The 22,619-nt window shown below is 40.1% G+C and overlaps 1 protein-coding gene across 9 annotated transcripts; it reads right to left on the bottom strand.

Annotated features, from left to right (window-relative positions):
* Nucleotides 1–104: 104 nt before the first annotated feature.
* Nucleotides 105–21,888, bottom strand: LOC147149029 (centrosomal protein of 290 kDa-like). 9 transcript variants are annotated; one of them, XM_086028991.1, is made up of 35 exons: nucleotides 21,731–21,883; nucleotides 20,699–20,763; nucleotides 20,437–20,549; nucleotides 20,069–20,146; nucleotides 19,181–19,238; nucleotides 19,055–19,101; nucleotides 18,846–18,980; nucleotides 18,390–18,443; nucleotides 17,385–17,531; nucleotides 17,062–17,244; nucleotides 16,903–16,992; nucleotides 15,898–16,020; nucleotides 15,682–15,805; nucleotides 15,343–15,500; nucleotides 15,052–15,214; nucleotides 14,868–14,968; nucleotides 14,735–14,801; nucleotides 13,331–13,770; nucleotides 13,178–13,253; nucleotides 12,347–12,459; nucleotides 11,375–11,548; nucleotides 10,491–10,637; nucleotides 9,221–9,328; nucleotides 8,378–8,577; nucleotides 8,091–8,304; nucleotides 6,633–6,770; nucleotides 5,482–5,694; nucleotides 4,613–4,755; nucleotides 4,418–4,516; nucleotides 3,338–3,449; nucleotides 3,128–3,262; nucleotides 2,516–2,593; nucleotides 2,107–2,168; nucleotides 1,277–1,359; nucleotides 105–1,210 (listed from the first exon to the last, which is right to left on the bottom strand). In XM_086028991.1, exons 3-35 carry the CDS (start codon nucleotides 20,539–20,541, stop codon nucleotides 1,122–1,124), a joined length of 4,257 nt encoding a protein of 1,418 aa, XP_085885117.1. In that variant the 5' UTR covers nucleotides 20,542–20,549; nucleotides 20,699–20,763; nucleotides 21,731–21,883; the 3' UTR covers nucleotides 105–1,121. The 9 variants fall into 9 exon arrangements, with proteins under 9 accessions (XP_085885117.1, XP_085885121.1, XP_085885120.1 ...); XM_086028995.1 differs by having other exon boundaries at nucleotides 21,816–21,870; XM_086028994.1 differs by lacking the exon at nucleotides 21,731–21,883 and adding an exon at nucleotides 21,097–21,715.
* Between the last annotated feature and the right edge of the window lie 731 nt (nucleotides 21,889–22,619).

Below are 22,619 nucleotides of genomic sequence, written 5' to 3'. Positions count from 1 at the left end.
AAAAAATCCGTCAAAGTTCCACTTTGAGAAAGAACAAATACACCATAAAAACGTCATAAAAGAAAAAATGAGTACGTGCAGTAATACACAGAGTGAGCCAAAAGTAGAGATACACATTTTATTGCATTGTCACTATTTAACACAATGACAGTCACATTTATTTAATAAATGTCCTTCAATATTGCAACTACCCTCAAACCTTTGCACAACATCACAGTAATTCACACCAGCAGCAATTTCTACAAAGTTGCCAAAAAGGCACTTTCAAGACATGATTGGGGGTTCTAATATATTTTAGAGGAAAGTGGTAGGATGTCCAAAGTAAGGTTCCAAGACAGAATTAGGTTTTCAAAATTGTGTTTCGAGCCAGGGCTTCAAATTAGGTTTCTAGCCAGAATTAGGGGTTTAGTTATGGTTTCAAGCCACGGTCATGGTTTTAAATAAGGGTTAAACTTTCAAATTAGGATTTCAAGTCAGGATTTGGGTGTCAAAATAGTGCGAGGGCTTCAAAAATAGGGCTTCTATCACCCGAGTTAGGGTTTTAAACGAGGGTTAAGATTTCAAATTCGGGTTTCATGACAAGTGTTAGGGTTTTATGGAATGTTTATGGTTTCAAAGGGCTTAAACGCCAAGGGTTAAGAATTCTAAAGTTGGGTTTCAAAATACAGTAGTAAATTGTAGTTTCTAGTTCCGATCCTTCCTTTGTACCTCCTCCCTTCCATAAGTTAATTAAAAAAGTGCATACCCACTTTTGGCCCACCCCCTTTATTGGAGTCGACTGGACTATTTGGTCCCTTTTCGATATGAAACGTACCAAAATAAATAAGAAAAAAAAAACCTTATATGTTCCCCTTGTTAATCAAGCAGTTTTGTCAGGTATGTTGTAGGTGATGAAATAATGGCTGTTGCAATGTGCTTGCTGAATTATAAAATACCAAACTCATCATCTATCATAAACTGAAGTGAAATAAAAACAATTTATTCTTGCATAAAATACTGAAGACCACTGTTCATAAATACAAACGTAGCATGTTTACAGTCATTACAGGTTAAGCTTGGGAGAATCTCCCTCTGCTATCATCCTATCGAGAATGAAAAATACTCTGAATGGGGACATAGTATTATGGAGCAACGAAATCCTCTGTGTTACTTTCAAATTGCTTTTTCTCAGTTTCATCCGCCTGCTCGGGACTTCTTAGCTCCTTGGTATCTAAGTGGAAAAAGTAAAAGGTTAGATTTTAAAACGTGAACATAGTATAGCGCGCGGGAGTGTCACCTATGTCGCTCGTAGGGGTCTCTCCATTTGGATCGCCCGAGCATGGCTTTTGTTCCTGTGCGGTGTCGTCGTTCCTCGGCTCTCTATTGACACAAATGTGGTGATTTTTCAATGAGAATTTATGGGCTTTTAAAGTTTTTAGCGGTATGCCAAGTTTCAATTTAGAGTTGTGTGCCTTCAGTGCCGGGCAGCGCAGTGCCATTAAGGGCAAGAAGAGAGAGAGGAGGTTCAGTAAAAATGACCGTTCCCCCAGAGCAGACAGAATATACGCTGGATATAAAAAGTCTACACACCGCTGTTCAAATGCCGCGTTATTGTGGTGAGACCACGATGACTTCAAAACCTTTTCTACCTTATAAAGTGTGTAAATAAAATTGCACAATTCAACTGACAATAAAAATCAAAATCGTAAATTAATCTGGCAGATTTTTTTTTTTAATGTTTATTATTGTAATTGAGTTGTATATGTTTTAGGTCATATTAATGGTGAAAAAGGTTTAGAGATTATTTATCTTGGTCCATTTTTTTTTTTCATATTACAAAAAAAAAGGGATTGATATCCACTGTCTGCCGATGAGTATTTATCTATTTTTTATATTTTAATGCTCTTGTTTTGGATGTATTTTTGCTCCTTGTGTGTTGAGGTAGCAGTTGTTTGAAGGTTTGTAATTCCCATGCCCCCTATGCTCATTTCCATGCCGTTTCGCCTATTAGGTAACAAACTTTTATAAGATAAAATGACATGGGGTGGTTGAACGTTTTGGTGTCTAATTTACGGTAAACTTCAAGTGTGAGTGACTTCTTTTCCTAGAAAAATCTAATCTTCATACTTGACTTCCTCAATGATGTCTGTTTCTGCCTCCACGTTGTCAGCAATGTTAAACGTATCTACCTGAAAATGAGACCAAAAAAAAAAAAATATTGAAATATTCCATACTTTGTGTTGCCATTCACCATCACAATGGATTTGGGAAGTGTAGCCTTTTCGTCTTGAATTTAAGAGCTTTCGCAAAATATTCCATTTATCGTTTAGGAATGACAGCCACTTTACCCCCATTTTCAGGAGCTCAAAAGTATTTGACTTGTAGTCTTTTAAATGGAGGTATGCATGTGTACATACAGTATATTGTTCATGATTTTTTTTTTTCCAAATGCATTGTGAAGGTGAATAGAGGAAACACCATAACTGTATCACAATTCAAATACTTCACCAGTGTACTCAAAGTTATTTCCACATACTTCGCATGGATGAGAAAGACTTTCAGCATTGTCATTCTTCAGTGAACTGCACATCTCCTCCAGATTTGCAACTTTACACTGAGGGGGGGAAAAAAAAAAAGATCAAAAACTAGAGTGATTCAAACTGCATCATGATTAAGAGCATTCTAATTGGAGTGACTTGTATCGGATTTAAATTTGACTGGCTTGAAATTGCGTCATAATTCGAGACAATCGTATTGAGTGGTCATTGAAGTGACTCGTATCGCATCACAATTGGAGTGAATAGTGTTGCATCGTTAGTGGAGTGAATAGTATCGTAATTGGAGAGGCTCATATTGAATGGTAATCGGAGTGAATCGTATCGCAATGTAACTGGGGCGCGTTTCATAATTAGAGTGACTCAATAAATTGTATCATAACTATAGTGACTCGTATCGAATCATAATTGGAGTGAAGTCATAGTTGCAGTTTCGCTAGTCCTAACTTGAGGCAATCGTATCGCATTGGTATAATGGCAATGAATCGAATCGCCTCCCAATTAGAGTGAATCGTATCGCATTGCAATTAAAACCTGATCAAATAACCCCCCCCCAAAAAAAATTGCTAGCACGAGCCAGTCTTAATGTGTACCTTGAATTTCGGCAGGTCTATGTTGGCTTGCGCGAGCTGGAGGCGCAGCTCCAGATTCTCCGAGGCCAGCTTGAGGTTTTCTTTCTGGAGGTCCCCGTCACTTTGCGAGGGAGTCTTAGCATCTTTCTTTGGCACCTAAAGCAGACGCAACATTCAACCGCGCCAATGCTTGGGAATGAACACAAAACAACAACAACAAAAAAAACTCACAAGCGGTGTTGCCGAAGACTTGTTGGACATGTGCTTTTCTAAGGATCGCAGTCTCTCCTCCAGGGATTGGTTCTTTTCCTCGACGACCTCGGCATTCACAGATTGTTGTTGCCTGCAAGGTTACCCAAATCTCAAGCTTCTACTAGTGGTAGTATTAAGAGATACGTACTACTTCAAATATGAATAGTTAACATTTCAGTAGTGAGGCACACTGGTAGAAAAATTGTGAAATTCACTTCATGCTTTGAATGGGGAAAAGTAGCACCATCTGGTGGACAAATATACACATGACCAATTGAAAGTCACTACAATAAAGCCTCCAAATTGGACCGAGTCCTGCTGTGTAGACCGAAAGCCAGCGAGTAGTTGACGGCATACATTAATATTAAGATACATGATTTATACATATATATGTATATAACGATTCATCGACAACAAAACAAATTGTTTCGATTCTCCAATTTCTGTAGTCCTCCATGAAAGCAGACTGATCATGTTTGTGTTGACTCAAAATACAAATGAAAAAAGCTTTTACTTTGGAAAGAATGATCAAAATGTTTGCCTATTTTCTGACATTCCCTAACAAATCAATAACTGAATCATAAATAATTTCTTTGTCCATTTTCAACATTGTTTAATTTAAATAGAGGGATAGAAATGAAAAGCATTTTTTTTTTTTTTTTTAACCAATTCATCTCATTCACTGCCATTGATGAATTCAGTTGTCTTTTCACAGTCCAGCCATTCAATCCCAGGAACGTATTTATATCTTATTCAATTTTTTTCAAACGTTAGGGTAAAAGAGGCTCTGAAAATGTCTGGCAGTAAATGAGTTAATTGACAATGAATCGCTGATTAAAACAATCATTCGTTGCAACGCCAAAACATTATACTGAATTGGTTTGACTTGGCAGTTGCGTGTCTGCTGGATGTCCACTTAAAAACCGAAACCGGATATAGTTTGAGAAAGCTTGTGTATTTTGTGGCTTCCAAAAACATGCAAAGACACCTTGCGTAAGCTCCAACTAACCAGGAACACTAATGAGAGTGAGCGTTTTTGTTGTTAGGACTAATACATACTTGGCAGGGATCAACTGAGTTTCCTTCTCTGTTACCCGATCAACCGTCATTCCCTTAGCCTTGGTCTTCTTCTGCGTTGTGTTCTTCTCTTGCTCCAGCCTGCGTCAAAACAGTCAACACGGAGGTTGAATCATCATTTGAGTTTGAATAAAAAAACTTTTGTTGTCCGGCCGGGAAAACCGTTGCCACGCTGACTTTGCATAGAGGTCTTTCATAGTGATGAGCTGCCTTGACAGGAAGTAGTTTTGTTGTTCCTTTTCCTTCAGGATACGCTTCACCTTGTCCAACCTGGTCCGCCACTTCTTAGCCTCTTCCCACTGCACTACTTTTTCTTTGCTCTGGAAAATGAAGTTGGCTTGATGAGCCCCACGAAGTTGGAAGTCAAGAATGGTGAGAATTTTGTTGGTGAGATGAAGAACATTGTTGGGGACGGGGTTATAATAGTTTGGGATTTTTCATTCGAGTTTCGTTTCGACTTGGTTTCTTTTTTAAAGTCAGTTAGTTTTAATTCGTTTGGACTTTTTTTTTTTTTTTTTTTTTTTAAGTCAGTTAGTTTAAATTTGTTTTTAGAGCGAGTTTGCTAGTTTTTATTTTTTCAAAAATGCTATATATATCGAGTATCTGCCCGGTGCAAGATAAAAAATAAAAAAAAGTACTAAATACTGTGTAATGAACTACAATTACACAAACAACTGGCCTTGGTTCTTCTGTAGCTACGGATGTACAGCAATACCAAAATATAAACTTTTAAAATGAACCCCAAAAGCTCATATATAATATTAATTGACCGAGATGAAAACGAAGGACAAATATGTAGTTTCAGTTAGCCTTCGTGTTTTTTAAAAGCATTTTCGTTTTCCATTTAATGGAGTGAATTGTAACACGTTGCTATTGGAGTAAATGGAATCATAGTAGCTTCATACGTATGGTGAGTACCGTACGGTAGGTAGAGTTTGTATACATCATCATACACGTGAATAAAATCAAATATTCCCTAAAGGTTCACTAAAGTGTCCATCATCACCCAAATATCCCGCCACGTGATTCCACACCCCTTTAATAACCTGAGCGGGGTCAACGCGGTTCTTGCTTTGCTTCTGCAGCACATGGAACTCTTGTTCTTTCTCCTCCAATTGAGTGCGGAGCGCCTTCTGAGCGCTAAGGCTCTTCTGCAGCCTCTTGTTAAGGTTGTCCACCTGAGCCTTCAGTTTGTTGTCATTCTTTCTGGACAACTCATTTGCCGCTTCCAGTTGGTCGCTCAGCTCCTGCACCTGAACCTGAGGAGGAGACGAAAGGCGCACATCCAACGCACTCTGTACGGGACAATATGCCCTTTGTGAAACTTTATTTATTTTATTTTTTTGAGGGGGGGGGAGCAGGCCTTGCAATTCACTTTGCATTGACGCTGTGTGTGTGGGCCGGTTGCACTTTTCACCCATTCACAGTTGTAACTTTCTCGGGCTTTAAATCTCCAGTGTGGGTTAATTTTAGTTTTTTTTTTTTTTTGTCCGGATCATTTTTGTTGTATTGAAATCAACCCATAAATTGGAAAACAGACAGACAAAATAAAAAAAAAAACCTGAATTGGAATTACCTCAAGTTATTATGGAAGAAGACTCTTCTTCATCTCTCGGGGGAGAGATAAAATAAAGTTAATGAGCAATTGTTTCTTCATAATAGTGTTTTCCCTTATTTCTATATGTCACTGTATTAATTATTAACCACACACAGATGAAAAGGTAAGTATAACTTAGTTTTGGCTCTGAGACGGATTCATTGAGTTTCCATTCATTTCAATGGGAAGCATCGCCTCAGTTTATGAACGTTTCGGGTAAGAAACGGGGTCACGGAACGAATTAAATTCGCAACCCAAGGTTCCACTGTATATCAATTTGCAATTGAAGTAAACACTATCGTGTCATAGTTGTAGTCAATCACATCATACTGCATCACAATTGGAATGAATCGTATCTCTGTTATTGGAATGAATCGTATCGTATTGTAATTGTATTTTCGTTGCATCACATAATTGGAGTCTATCATCTCATAATTAGAGTGAATCATACTGCATCAACATTTGGATGCAAATGGACTGGTCAGGTTGCGGTTGACTCAATGCCCCTGAGAATACAGTACAACGACCTTGATGAATGAGAATATACACTGGCCTATTAAAAATGTCAGCAATGCCAATTTGGTGACATTTGGAGCTCACCTTCAAGTCTTTAGTGTGCTTGTCAACCAACTTCTGAATGTTGAGTTTCTCCTCGGTCTGTGCGGTGTTAGCCAAGACTTGTTGTTCTGTGGCAGACGTTATCTGGGCTCGCATTCCAATGAGAACTTTGCTGAGAGCCTGAGCAGATAGGCATCATGAGAGCGAGTTTTTAATCCACGAGTCAAACTCAGGGCCCACAAATTGAAAAGTAGTATTTATACATATGACGTCTGATCCCAAATTTGTTGTTTTTATTTATTTAAAATATTTACAATGACAATAAAATCTGGGGCCACTCCTGTACCGTATTTTCCGGACTATAAGCCGCACGATTATATAAGGCGCACCCCCCCCCCCAACAATATATAAGCCGCACTTTTATATAAGCCGCACTCATTCTATTTTCAGAAAAGAATGGAAAAATATACATAAGCCGGACCTGTATATAAGCCGCACCCATTTTTGTTGAAAAATGTGATATTCGCTGCATTTACAGATTGATTTTGAACTGTAAATTGACAGATTCTTTCCTAATGGTGCCCTTTAACACGGCAAACTTTGCTGATTAAAACGGAACAGAACCAAGGGAAAATAAAGTACTCCACCTACAGTCACATCCTGTTTGTAATTCCGTTTAGAGCGCCCCTTGCAGTGGAAGAAAAACCCACAGAATAGCCGCACCTTTATATAAGACGCATGGTCCAAAATTTAGGAAAACAGTAGCGGCTTATACTGTAGTCCGTAAAATAAGGTAAATGTAATAATATGATGAGATGATTATATACAGCTCTGGAAAAATATAAGTGACTGCCAATTTATCGGTTTGATGCCAACAAATGCCATTTCCAAGACACCTTCACTGATGCAAAGGGACTGAAGTGTGTATGTCATCTGTAACAAAAAACGATTAAAACCGGAAAACCATTTTTTTATTTAAAAGCTGCGAGTGCATTGAATTGAACCGAATCGTTCCACTTTGAAATGTATAGAGATACGTATCAAATCGTCTTTTATTGGCGAGATATATCTTAGAAGGAATTGGCACATTTCTAATGCGTTGCATTTTAATGTGTGTAAAATGACAACAAAAAGGTAATTGCATCATACACTATCAAACTGAGCCATACATACGATATCGAATCGAATCGTAATCTCACTGAGTCGAAACGAACCGAATCGTTCCACTTTCAAACCGAACTGTCCTTGAATCGTTTCGAACCTGACATATCGAAAACCGTATCGAATCGTCTTTTGTGGAGAGATGCACACCCCTACAAACAAAGCGGCATTGGGCTCAAAGTCCTCTTGTTTTTCGTTGTGTCATTGTTTAATCTTGCATTTCTCTCCTATTATTTTCCAATCGGGGCACTAAAGAAAACCATAACTACGATGCGGCCCAAATGACAATGCATTTGACATCCCTGTTCTAATCCAACGTATTCAAAACCACAACACTACCTTGATCTGTTTCTCTTTGTGGACCAGTTGCAGCTTGAGACGCTCCACCGTGTTCTTCAAGTTGTTGCTCGGGGACTGAACGGTGGCCTCCTTTTGGTTCTCCAGCTCGTTCTGGAGGGAGTCAATCCCCTTCTTCAGCTCCGCAATTTGGCTACTCTGGTCTTTGGTCTCAAAGTTCACATCTTCCATCTCGGCCGTATGAGACCTCTTCAGCCTGCGCCAAATCTAACACGTTAGCCGCACATGGAGTCTATTTGCGAGGAGAGAGAAAAAAACGGGGCAATCACCTGGAGATCTCATCGGCGTGCTTTTTGGCCTGTGTTTCCATGGCAGCCTTGTGCCGCTCCAACTCGGCGGCGGCCATCTTCAGCTTCTTGTTGACAGACGCGAGCGACACGTCCTGTTCGGCCACCATCTGCTCCAACTCACTCACGCGGTCCAGGTGTTTGGCCGTCGACGTGACGATGCTGGGATTCTTCATTGCTTCCTGCGGTGAGGAGCCAAACAAGGAACACTGAAGGCTTCATTTGAATATTCATGGGAGTTATGATTGACTTTTTAAAAAAATTCGCATCCTCCGTCCGCAAAATGGGCGTCCCGTCCCTGGGACGGAATGCCCATCTCTGCCGACCTATAGGCGATTACTATTTAGTCCGGCTTGACAAAAAGGAGAACAGACGGACGGCGGAAGGGTACCCACGCTGCAGGCGATAAACAGACCGGCAAATTTGAGTAAAATGCCCAGCTCTGCTAACCAATGAGCGGTGACAGTGATTTTAGCCTGCAAGCTAACTTTTGTCTCACTTTTTTTCCTTCTTTCTTTTAGGGAGAAACATAACCAAGAACAAACAGTCAGCTTGGACTCACACAGCAAAGCTCCTCGTTCCCTAATTGTGGGTAAATTCCGAAATACACTACAGCTTCACTCCGACCATTCGGAAACTCAAGAGCGTTGTGCAAATGTGCCGTTCGGTTATTCAGAGTGCCCAAAAAAGGAGTGCCGGAGATTGAAGGATTTTTGCTATTTGCCTCGGGTCTTGGTCCCTAACCCCTGCGAATAGTGAGGGTTTACTGCAGCTATTTTTTTGGATAGTCAGCAATTCTAATTTTCAAAAAGTAATAATCAGTACCGCTGCTTGCCGTTTGAGACGATCCAGGGCCATGTTGTTGTTGGAGTCCAACTTCTGATACAGCATCGTCATCTCCTCAGCGTGTGTTTTTATTAACTCTTCTTGATCCTGATGACATCAACAAAGTTAGAAGACTTTGTTTGGCGTATTGCTAAAAGTGTAGCTAAGCGGTCCACCAGCCAGACAGTTGCATTGTGTTCATTTCACGAGTAGCCGTGACGATAAAAGTGCTAATCTAAGTACCGTATTTTCCGGACTATAAGTCACGTTTTTTGGGTTTTTTTTTCATGGTTTCATGGGTGCGATTTATACTCCGGAGCGACTTGTATGTGAAATTATTAACACATTATTACCTGTGTATCATTTCACATGTTATTTTAACCCACATAAAGAACATAAAGGTAAATCCTAAAAGCTATTAAGATGCATGAATAATTTAAACAGTTAAGATCTAAAATTGTGTTAAATAAGTAATTTAAATAGTATGATAAAAAAGACAATTTGACTGTTTATCAATCCATCTATACAAAATAGTGTACTGTTCCTTTAAAAGGCGCCATGCCTGGCAGTGCATGATCTTGCATCATCAGTCCGCCACACACACGCACGCACGAGAGCGGAGGAGAGAACAGATAATTACAACCGAATACAAAAATACTTTTGCAGACTTGGAAACATTGTAAAAGACTTATTTAATCGATCTACGACCGTTTTGGTGAGTTTAAAGTTATCTTACCGTAACTTTCTTGTAATGCTACATGTGTGGTATGTTAGCTAAAAGTTATCTTACTGTAACTTTCTTGTAATGCTACATGTGTGGATGTTAGGTAAATGTTATCTTCGTAGCTCGGTGGAAATGATGTATACTAAGCGCACAATTTTATTAATTTGATTTATACACATTTATTTGCATTACGAGGCAGAGACGACTTGGATTCCGAGAGGGGGTGGGCGGGGGGGTTGGGTCGACTTATACTCCAGTGCGACTTATATATGTTTTTTTTCTTCTGTATTATGCATTTTATGGCTGGTGTGACTTGTACTCCAGAGCGATGTATAGTCCAGAAAATACCGTACATGCAGCATATATACATACAATTACGCCAGCATCAGCGAGAAAAAAATGGAGTGCTGCAGGTTGGAGGAGACACATTTTAGCGAGTCAAGACCGTATAAAACAGAGTGATGCAACAAAGTGTAAAGCATAACACTGCAGAGGCTAAACAATGGAAAAGTGTCATTCGAGTGGCACCCTTTGCGTCAAATGTACCTTTCCCATTTGAGTCAGCTGGTTCTGGTACTTTTTAATCACGTCTTCTTTATTGTTGAGTCGACTTTGGAGATCCTTGATGCTCTTGTGGGCCAGCTTCACGGCAGACTGGCCGTCTGCCTCAAGGCCGGACTTCTCTTTTAGTTTCTGCATGGAAAATTTACTTTTTAATGAAATAGTTGGGTCTCCGCACATCCATAAAGTGTGAAACGTAAACAGGTAAATGTTTTCTCATTTACCAATTTCTGAAAATGTATTGTCATGAAGTCCCAATTCTGTGATTTACCGCCCTCACATTGAGTTGCTTTGCCTATGACTTGGAAGCTAGACTGTGTGATGGTCCACCACTTTCAGGTCAAGGCTGGAAAGCCAAAACGTAAGCAGAGCCGCACTGGTTTTTTTTTTTTTTTTGAGGCAATCGTTAAGTTGTCAATGTGGTGGCGGAGGTATTTGTGTTTTGCGAGGTGTCTGCTGCATGCACCACATGCACAGATCTGCACAGTAATTGACGTGCAAGAAGTGCTGCCTTCACGAGTGAAAATGTTGAGGTTTTTTTTTTTTTTTGGAGTCTTTTGCTTTTAAGACCACTCCAGCCTCTGACGCCCGGTCGCAACGCCCTAGCATGGGCGTCATGCTAATGGAAGACTTTCTTGCCATTGGCTGAGCAGTGTATGGGGTGTGGTTAACAGTCATGAGACTCGCCTGTCCCCTCACAAGAGGCTAATTTCACCAAGACAAAAAATAGGGTGTGTGCTTTTATTCCTGATCTTTGGAGTACTTTTGAGAAAAGCATCTCACAGATATCTTATTCAGACATTTTAAAATGTGGACAAAATGCATGTTTCATGATAGATACCAATGAAAGTAAGATGGGAAAGTCGTACCTCCTCCAAACACCTGCAGGTTTCCTTCATCTCTTGGAGCCTCTGCTCCTGATTGTCCACCTTCCTCTTGGCCCTCCTGCTCTCCTGCTCGTCCTTCGTCTTCTCCCGGACGGCCTTCGCGTACTCCTCTTGGAGGCTCGCCACCATGTCAGAGGCAAAGACCTTCAGGTTATGCTAAGAAGGACCAACCAGTGGTCAAATTCATGAGTAGTGCCTCAAACAGTTAAAGACTGTCATGTGTCAATTCCGGTTTGTCTGCGCGTCCCTGCACTGCTTACACTAACAACATGGCGAGTTTACCAAAGCACTGCATGTTGCCTAGTTAGCATCTTGCTTACTATATTTGGTGAATTTTCAAACTGATGTAGTCATTTTTTTTCGCCCCCCAAAAAGTCACTAACGACCTTAATTCCTGCAAGAGAAGAAAAAAGACCTGATCTGATGATCTGAGTCGCTCCATATTCATGTAATGAGAAAGAAGAAGAAAGAAATCAGCCCGGTGGAAGGGACTCACAGAGTTAATCGGACTGAACAATGTACATTTATACAGTACATTGCTCAAGCGGTGATTTATCCACGTTGGAAGCTTTTCAGGCGAGAAAAGTTTCCAAGTCGTAAATACTTTGCAGAGGTCTCCTTGCCTCACCTGTACAATTCAACTTGAGAATATGGCAGAGCTGGATGCCAACGAAAGACATATTGACAGGCTGCAGCATGCAGTTCGATATCTTTTGTTTTTAACAAGAGGAACGTTTTTTTTCCCAAGAGATATTATTTCTGTGGATGCTAGTTAATGTTAAGAGGAAAACATTTTTTCACAGCTTGTTTGGTATCACGAGAGACAAAGCGAATTCCGCCCAAATTGAGTTAAATGGAGGGGAGGGGTGGTGGGGGTTAATAAAATTTGTGTGTGGGAAAATAAGATTTGATTTTTAGGACATGTTAGCGGCTCCATGTCGTGTTGATGCTTACGTTGGACAGCCTTTTTAGACTGGGGATGTCCGCGGTGTCTTTAGCCTTCAAGGCCTGGAGGACGTCTTTAAGTGCAGCCTCCAGGTCACTTTTCTCTTTGGAGAGCTGCTCCACTTTGTGAAGCAACGGGCACAGGAGAAGAAGACCACATGAGTTAAAAAAAAAAATAATAAGTGCATAGACATCCACCAAAACTTACATGTATATACTTGTGTTTTGATTTATTGCTTTCACTGTCTTTGTTGTTGTATTGTTGCTTATTTTATGTTAAATAAAGTGCTTTGTTACAGCTGCAGCTGTTGTGAAATGCACTATATAAAATTGTACTGTATTTATTTATTAGAATAAATCTATACACCAATTATTTAATAAGATGTTTTGAAATTAACTAATGTATTTTTATTAACCAATTGCAGGTACATAGTAACATTTAAACAATTGTAAAATATATGATTTTGTAATTACAAAATATTTAATATTACTATTTAAAATAAATCTATTAACCAATTACGATACATATAAGTATTACCGGTAGATAACTGAATAAAAAAAAAAAAATTAATACATATGAATACATACATTTGAACTCATTTTAGGAAAGAAACTGCTAAATGAATGCAGCAAATATAATTGAACTGTTGATGATGTAAATTCTCTGTGGGCCGGAGTAAAGAACAAAGCAGGTCGCACATTTTGCCAACCCTGGTATGCATGCACTTATGTATGTTAAAATGTTCCAGTGTATAATATGATAGCCAAAAACGTGCTTCTAATAAAGGTTTGGCACAAGGGACCAAAGGAACCAAAATGGAGGATAACAATTGTAATTACATTCAAACTGTGACTGGCATTTGATGAGTTCCGCCTCACTCTTTGACATCGTCACCGCTTCTTCCCTCAGTTCAACCTGACAACGAAAGATCATGTTAAGTTTTTTTTTTTTTTTCAATAAATGGGAAAGGATTTTTCTTCCAATGTGCCAACCTTGGCTTGGGGCTCTTCGTTCGTGCGTGTGTTGCTGTTTGGAGTAGGAGTTGGTGGGCATGTCACATTGTGTATGACACTGTCCTCTTCCAACATGGACGGTGGCAGCCCTGAGAAGGGTGGGCATGTCACACTGGGTATGACATTGTCCTCCTCCAACATGGACGGTGGCAGCCCTGAGAAGGTTGTTTTTTTCACACTGGGTATGACATTGTCCTCCTCCAACATGGACGGTGGCAGCCCTGAGAAGGTTGGTCGTTTCACACTGGGTATGACATTGTCCTCCTCCAACATGGACGGTGGCAGCCCTGATAAGGTTGTTTTTTTCACACTGGGTATGACATTGTCCTCCTCCAACATGGACGGTGGCAGCCCTGAGAAGGTTGGTCGTTTCACACTGGGTATGACACTGTCCTCCTCCAACATGGACGGTGGCAGCCCTGAGAAGAGACAAGTACGGTCAAGACTGAACAAAAAAACGACACCAAGCTCTAAAACATGATACAAATTGGATCAAAATTCCTACAATCAGTTCATTTCTGAAAGACCCCTCCCTTATGGCCCTAAAATGTCCACTTTGAACCAAAATAGCCACCAAGAGCATTTATTTACTCACTTGTTTTTTTTTGTTGTTTTCACAAAAGTTTGTGATTTTATTTTTATCTATTGATCTTGTTTCTATTACTGTTTACGGGATCCATATGTTTTGGTTTAGACGTGCCTCTGGCAGAGTCATGAGACTCTTTTTCACCAATCCGACGTAAACATGATCAACGTTTGACTCTTTCACCAATAAAATGGAGTCAAAATCGCTATCGGGCTTCTCAGATCATTTGAATCAAGTGTAATGGAAGACATCTAAAGCAGGCAAGATAGGGATAATTGAGGAGCGGACTTGGGCACGCCTGGTTTATGTACTTTGCTAGGTGCTGCTGTTTTTGTTAGCAACGTGGTTCAAATGGGCTCATCTTAGCCCTTTAATGTCCGCGCGTGAATAATAACATCTATGAATTGAGATAATTACCGATTTAACTTTTTTGGAATCATAAAACACGCTGTTTTTGTTATTTATTTATTTTAAGTTAAGGTTTTGTGTCATATACTGTAATTGCAATATTTGATTATTGGTTATTGAGTTGTCTGTTTTGTTAATTGATGTGTATTTTATGTTCTAAACTGTACTGCAATGTTGTGGAAGAGCCCAACTGGGGACCGGAGTTGAGAAATAGCATTAGCAATAACCGCTACATGCATCACATCGGCTGCAAGTTTGTATCTATGTTTGACTGCATTGTCCCTGTTAAATAAAGATTTATTATGATTGAATAGGGGAATATCTATTTGAGGGAGGCGCCTATTTGGTTTAAGTGGATGACACACAAAGTGGCTAAGTAGGTAGTGTACCTTTTTGCTTGGCTAGGTGCCGGACTTGTTTCTTCATCACCAGTCGTTCCTCTTCAAGACGTTCAATCTGAAGGAGAAGTTAGCGTAAACAGAACAAAAAAAAAACAGCAGTCAAACTGTGGATTGTGTTTACTTCTTTCGCGAGGACTTGATTTTCGGCTTTGTACTGCCGTTGTTTAAGGCCTTTGGCTCGCCTGAACTTGCTAAGATCAATTTCCTGGCTGGGTCCATAACCTTTGAAAAGAAACAAACACAAGAGTCACAAGACCTGCGTGATTGTTGTCGTCGTAATGTGATTAAAAAAAAAAAGACATCACCAAGTCTTTCCCGGAAGTCCTCATTTTCCTCTATGAGCTGGTTGATTGTTATGTATGCTTGGTTGTTCTCTTTGGTCACAGCCTCTAACTCCAACTCTCCCCTTTGGATTTGAATTTTACACTCCTTGATCTCGTCGACGGCTTCTTCCAGGCCGTAAATGCCCTGGAATACAGACAAAGCGCCTCCATCGTGAGCCATCAACAACCTTTGTCTCGAGCTTTTCACAGAAGTCTGAAAGGACACACCGACGGCATCTCATGAATGACTTGGGAGTGTTTTCATCCACTTACACGCTCATACGCTTTCAGGCGCTTGGTGATCTCGATGAGCTCTCGGTCTTTTTCCTCGGCGTGATCTTCGGCTAGCTTCAAAGCCTCCTCCGCTTCTGTTGCTCTCATCTCGGCAGCGTCCCACTTGGACACAAGGTCTTGAGTGTCCATAAAGACGCCTAGAAATAGTGTTGTTAATGTAAGCCAATCAGGATCAAATGGACAAACTGTGAAACAAGAAATGTTAATTGAGCAGACTGAGGTTTTTCATACAGCACCGAATCTACTTAAAAAAAAAACAAAAAAAAACACTTTTCATCACAAATGTCTTTGTTGTGTTCACAAACTCGAGCCACTCACTTCCGCTTCCCCTTTTGGGCATCTTCAGACTTTCCATGAGCCGCGTCTGCTTCTTCATTTCGTCCGTATACTGCTCCACTTGCTCTCTCAGGATCTTGATCTGATCGTCTCGCTCCTCTACAGCCTGCAGAGCATTTGCTCGTTAAAATTTGTCTTCATTAGGATAAGTGGCATGTTCATGAGAGGACATGAAGAGAAAAACGGTGCCTCGTGTACCTGCTCCAAGGCAAGATTGTTGTTTCTGTCCATGTCCAACTGGGCTAAGCGCAACTTCTGCTGAAGCTGACGGATCATCTGCTGGTTCAGCAAAATCTCCCTGTCCTTTTCAGACAGCACTTTCTGTGAATAAAAGTCAAGTCGTTAATTTTCCACAACCTCCACACAGGTGAGCACATCCACTTACAAGCGAGGATGAAGACACTTGCAACTAGTCCAGCCACTGAACATCTTGTCTTAGTCGTTCATAATCAACAGGGTTTTTGCTTTGCTTTTGACACAGGAGCGGAGTTATGGCATCTACACATTTCTGCCAGCAGTGGCGCTGGTGGAGGTCGTCACCAAGTTCATTTTTTAAAGTCGAGTAAAAAAAAAAAAAAAAAATCTTTGCAATAATATGTTCTGTGTGACCCCCACTAGTCTAGACATGTCATTCTGATAAATATTGCGAGCAACTTTTTCAGAAATCCTGAGAAGCTGACAATTTATGCAGCACCACCCCCTACTGTCGACTGACACTGACGTCAAAGTGTACACGGCTCCCGTTTCCTGGATCGTGCTGCATAAAATTGTCAACCTCCTTGGATGGTTGGATGATGGTTGATAAAATGGCTGCTTCAAACCAAAATGGCTGACTTATTGTGCCTTTGCAGGCATGGCTTTTTTTTGGTCTTTTTTGTGGGTTGACTCGTGATCGACCTGCCTACCAAAATTCATGTTGCTAAGTGAAACTGGAGTTGTGGGCTGAATTTTTATAAATCTTGGGGCCATGACCGAAACAATCACAAGTCGGTTATTTTTGAAGGAGCTGTAGAAATGGACAAAAGGATTCCTAAAATGCTCACTTCAAACTAAAATGGGAGATTTATGTGTCTTTTTAGGCATGGCTTCTTGAGGCTTTTATGTGGGTTTACTTATGACAGCCAAGCCTACTAACTTTCATGTTACAAATTGAAACAAACTTCGGGGGGGGGGGGGGGGGTGGGTGAATAGTTAACCACAAACCTTCCATTCCTCCACTTTAGCATCCACTTCTGCCATAATGGGGTCGCCCTCTTCCGTCATGTCGGTAATCTTCTGTGTCAGCTCTTTAACCTGCACGGGAAACACGCGTCAACACTATGAAAACGTGTCAAAAGTGTTTCATTTTAGGAGGGTGTTTACTTGCAGCTTGGCGCGATCCCTCTCTTTCCTCAGCTGGTCTGTTTCAGAGTCGCACTGATGGATGGCCATCTTGATCTGGTTGTACTCATCACTCATCTTCTCCATCTCAATGGTGGACTCCGTCACACATTTCTGCATGCGGAGGTTGTCCGCTTTCAGCCGCAAGATTTCGTCCTCTGCTTGCTAAAAAAAAAAAAAAAAAAAAAAAACACAAGTCGGATCGCCAATCAATCAATCACATTTTCCAAAGCAAAATATAAAAAAAATTTTTTTTTAAATCAGCCAATGTAAAGACAGTGGGACAGAGGTGGTGAGTGGGGTACCTGAAGGTCATCCATGCACTGGGCGAGCTGGCGGTTGGTCGAGATGAGCTTCCGTTGAGTCTCGGCGTTCTCCTCTTTGGACACATCTGACTCTTTCAGCTCCAACTCTCCATGATAAAAGTCCACATCCTGCTGGAGCTGTGTGTTCTGACCCAGGACGCATTGACTTTTAGATGACATGGCACACAAGATTTTGAATTCAAAGCTCATACAAGATGTATGGAGCAGAGTTAATAGGACTTAGGAATCCTGCAGCTTGTTTTTATTGTTAATGTCATAACATTTGTTTGTTTGTTTTTTAAAACAAGTGAATTATCTAAAAATGTATTTCTTAAGAAAGGGTTCGACATGTATTGCAACAGTCGGCTACTGTTTTGCACAAAAACAGGGCCACAAAATGGCAGGGTTCCTGTGCACGTCAAAGTGTGGCTTCTTCAGACATTTTTTGTGGGACTACTCGTTTCAGACACGCTAACCAAAATTCACGTAGCCAAGTGAAACTGGCTTCGGAAGGCTGAAGTTGCTGAACTTTCAAAACATTCCAGCTATTGACTACCAAGTCGGTTTTTGAAAATGGATGCCTCAAAATGGCCGACTTTCAATGCATTTTTCAGGCATGGCCTCTTGGGACTTTTTTTTTTTTTGTTGGTCTCTTAATGGGACATGTCTACACAGCAAAAAGTTGAGTGTTAAAATGACTAACAATTTGAAGTGATGCCGCAAAAAAACGATAATCTGCTATTAATTTACACCCACCCAAAAAGCGTGGTAATTGTCTGCAGATACCAGAAGATGGCAGCAAAACATGTTCTGTTTGACAAATACTTTACAATACTTTTCAATCTACATATTAGTCAGTGAATGATTCCGAACACAGCCTTTCTGTCTGTTTTCAGATATTTTTCTGATATGTTTGTGGATCTACTCCAACTCAATTCAATGTTTGTGTTTACTTTTCAGCACCAACCAAGTTGTGTGATTGTTTGGACATGCCGTGTGCTGTACCTCTCTTTTCAACATCTTCAGGTCGTCCTCAGCAGCCTCTGCTCGCAAAAATAGCTACAAGAGAAGTACAAAGGGAAAAAGATGTTTCAATTCCAATAAATGTTTTATGATGAAGATGAAATAATTATTTCTCTATAGACTGTTTCCCCATTGTGGGGGGGAAACAAATTGGGACAAATTAGAGGGGAACCTGCATTCTGGAGCTGACTGAACTTTTACTTATTTTGATTAGTTTAGTTTTCATTGTCTGCAAATAAATGCTCAAAATGATAATATTGGTATTTGAAATGTGTTAATTATGTTCACAGTAGTCACTAAAATAAAATAGAAATATTCACTTTAATGAAACATATACCTATAAATAGCAAAATCCGTGACATTGATGATTTTGCAGTGATCTCTTCAGTTTTGTCCCGAGCTGTACATGATGGAATGTCTCGAACAAAGTGTTCCTACCTTCTCCATCGACTTCTTCTCTCTTTTAATTTCCTTCTTCAGCTGGTTGACCATCTCCTCCTTGCGCACCAGCTGGCCCTTGAGCTCCCGGATTTCGTTCCTCAGAAAGCGGTTTTCTGGGGCAGTGCCGGAGTACTAACGTGTGATATAAAGCGCCAACATATGAATGATTTTCACGTACGGGATACAAGGCTTCGCACGAGACTCACCGTTAGTTCTTCCTCCAGTCTGGACACCTTGGTGAGAAGCGTGTTTTCTACATGGCAGAGAGAGTCATGAGAACCAATTTCAACATGGCATTGTGTTTAAAAAAAACATCGAACGTTCATACAAACCATTTTTCTCTTGTTCTTCAACTAATTGTTCGGCCAAAGTCGCTTCCTGGTGTTTCATCTGAGGAGACAAGGTCGCAGTTACACAACATTTGAAAACCACACAATGGCTTACTGCAGTGGTTCGACAACCTTTTAAACGAAGTAATACCGCAAAAAAATAGTACCGACCTACATATATGTTCAAAATCAAATGGTTCGATTTGATACGAATATCATGCATAAGTTAATTTCAAATGAACTTACTGTATTCCCTTCAATAACAAAATTAAATGTAAAAAATGTCAAAAGTAAATGAAAACTATTATATACTGTGGTTCAGTCTCTCCTGTGCAAGGCTCCCACTTAACAGTTCAATTGGCAAATAAGCGTAGGCTATGTGAAATGTCGAATATATGCGAGTGTAGAGCTGTTTGAACAGCATGCCGACACATTATGATGGACAGTACATAATGCACTCCATTTAACATTGTCATCAATTCGGGTCAGATAATGGAAGGATGGATGGATTTTTCATCTGTTGGACCTTTTTTTCTCGGATTGACAGACAGGCAGATCTTTGATGTTTACTGACGGAAGCTCGATTAAAATAACATGACGGACTCACCGACAGTTGATTACAGTTTGGTTCTGCTTGAAAAAATGACAGATTGACGGATGACGGACGGGTTCCCAGGCTGCTGACGGATGACGAATGATGGACCGGCAAACTTTAGTCAAATGCCCACCTTTAGTATTACGCCTTTTAAATGCTTCCTTTTCCTGTCTATTTGAGGGAGGTGAGATAACAAGGCCTGGCGTATATCGGGGCAGATGAACTTCAGTATTTTAATGAAGTGTCAATGAGGTGTACACGCAACAGATAAGAAGAGCACATGAGGTATAGGGGACCTTGAGCAGGGCCTGAAACACTCGCAAAATGTGGACGACATCTTCCTGAGCTCGGCGCTCCAAGTCCCAATCTTCTAGCTGCAACACAAACACAACACAGAGGCGCAAATAAGGAAAACGTAACCAATTAAATGGTTACTGTGGCACTTAAACTTGCCAATGACAGCTATGTCAAAAAATGATGAGTTGAAAAGATGATATGCAGGTAATGTTGCCCTTTAAGCACGTTGCACTGTCCACAATCAGGAAGCAAGTAGTACTTATGTTGTCTTGTAAAATTAGCTCACAGCAGGACGCACCTTGAAGTAGTTGCAAACACGTGTGGGGTGGCAAATCCACAATGTGACACGGAGTCCGTGTATGCTTACCGACGTGAGAAGGTCAATGACACTGTCCAGTTCATCCTTGTAAAGTTCATGGAGGGTCGCCGGGTTCAACTTCTTCACATTGTCCCACTCGACAGCAGCAGGCATCTTGAGCTCTAAAATGTCCAAAACCACCAACAAAAAGGAAATAAATTAAAATAAATCATATTACATATTTTTTTCTAATCTATTGCATTATTATTCTATTCCATCAAATGCTAGTTTGATTAATCACACTAAATACAGTAACAAAACATTATAGTGCCTGTTTTCTTGTGGCTTTGCCTTTATGACATCATGGAGGTGAGGTTGATAAAATGGATGTCCTTCCTATGAAATGATAAAAATGTCTAAACGTTAGGTGTTTCAGTGGTGGTACATTGACTAACAATTGTGATCCAACTTACAAGTTTGTCTTCAGTAAAAGCATGTAACCAAAAATGAATTTGATATATGTGTAATTCAAGTTGGGTAACACTCTCATCAGAGGTCCGCCTTATTTGGCACTTAATACAGCTACCACGCTAATATTTTTAGTATTACATTGTATTATTAAACTATATGAATAACAGGAGCTCACATTGGGTTACTTTTACGGCAGTTATTTTGTGTGGTTTTTATGCACCATTAATAACAAAATGTGTCAATTATAGAAAACAATACCTGACTTGTCAAGAAACACGTGTTTCCATATCCACAGACGGGAAAATAATTATATTTTTAGTAGAACGCTGATTAGTCAGTTCCATTTGCAAAGCCAATCATAGATGGTCATTACTACTACAACGTTACGTTTACTTGTCCGCACTCATAACCGTAAAAAAAAAGAGAAAAAGGTTAGCTTAACCGCGTAACGTAGCCCCGAAACTGGCCAAACCAGTATCTTCAATTTTACATAATATTTGGATATTAATCGTACAGACATTGACTCTAAACTGCTTTTAAAGCAGTTATTTAGTGCGATTGACTCTAAACTGCTTTTAAAGCAGTTATTTAGTGCATTTTGTGTGCATTACACATTCAAAACCGTTAGAAAAGATAAGCTAATTTAGCCACAGACGTGTTACACCTCCGGAAGAATAAACGCGTCGGTTTATGACAATAATTTAAGATTAATCAATCACAATTAATTCCCATTGAGAGAAAGATTATCAGAGGTCTCAAACCTAAACGATCGTGTTCGTTTTTTGGTCGAGCCTATCACAGTCTGTTATATTGCGCGCCTCAATATCGTGTCAATTATTCATGACCTTAACTACTCGCACCTACTCCGTTTAACTCTTCGCTGAACGCCTACCTCATCTTTGCACCTAGCTGTTTTTGTGCTCTCCCTGTCACGCCATAAGACAAGCACCCAAAACGTAATGTAGCTTCTAAGTCACCACATATGCGGAGCAGCTATAGTTTGCCGGCTGGATTCCGGTCGCGGTAAGGCTCCCTTGCAGGTGGTAAACATGATGCAATGAATGGTTCGAATGGCTACTGGCAGAGCTTGAATTTAACATCAGATGCTAATGGCAAGATTCTCAATGTAAAATACAGTATATGCCCAACAAAAGTTAGACGTTTATATATCACTAGAAATAGGAAAGTAACGAGTTTAATTTAATCGTTCTGTGTCTAAGCATGTAGAATAATAAAACATGGGAATGTAAAGTAATAAACTGATTTTACAAATGTAAATATTGTATGTAATGCAGTACTTGTGTTCGATGTGTGCCTTCGAGAGGTATGGCCTAATGAATGCCAAAAAGCTGGAGTCGGGTTTGCCAGTGTTGTCGCCGGTTTGTCCACTGTATATGCACATACAGTATCCGTGTTTTGGGGAGGTATACATTTGTCGTTCGCTGTATTGCACCATACAATTTCAAAAAATGTACAATTTGTGACCTAAAACCAATGTGGTACACTTTGACATCACCTGTGTTGTCAAATTAGTGACCTATGCTGTCAAATAATCATCAAACATCTTTCCCTATAGGCAGGCTCAAGGGAGCCGCTCCAAGTTGAACTTAAACAAGAGATGACGGTGATTTATGACAGCTCCAAATCTGGCAAGTACAGTTAGAATGTCAGGAGATTGAGGGAGTTTGTCTTCATTTGACAGTAAGGTAAAATAAAAATCTATTACAGAAAGAGCCTTTTATCTCCTTGCCAAGTGTTGAGAGATGATATCCAGAGTGAAG

The sequence above is a fragment of the Filicampus tigris genome, chromosome 4, assembly GCF_054856515.1.
Source record: "Filicampus tigris isolate MCC_2025a chromosome 4, RoL_Ftig_1.0, whole genome shotgun sequence".
Taxonomy (NCBI): domain Eukaryota; kingdom Metazoa; phylum Chordata; class Actinopteri; order Syngnathiformes; family Syngnathidae; genus Filicampus; species Filicampus tigris.
The sequence above is the reverse complement of the archived record's forward strand: the minus strand, read 5'-3'. Positions and strand labels throughout refer to the sequence as shown.

What these genes read in the sequence shown, in the direction of transcription:
- LOC147149029 (XM_086028998.1), bottom strand. Translation starts at nt 20,541, where the DNA reads ATGCCTGCTGCTGTCGAGTGGGACAATGTGAAGAAGTTGAACCCGGCG. An exon ending in ATGAAAGACCTCTATGCAAA is followed by an intron (nt 4,517 to 4,612) that starts GTCAGCGTGGCA and finishes GTTTTGACGCAG; the next exon opens with GCTGGAGCAAGAGAAGAACA. An exon ending in AGTCTTCGGCAACACCGCTT is followed by an intron (nt 3,263 to 3,337) that starts GTGAGTTTTTTT and finishes CGTCTGCTTTAG; the next exon opens with GTGCCAAAGAAAGATGCTAA.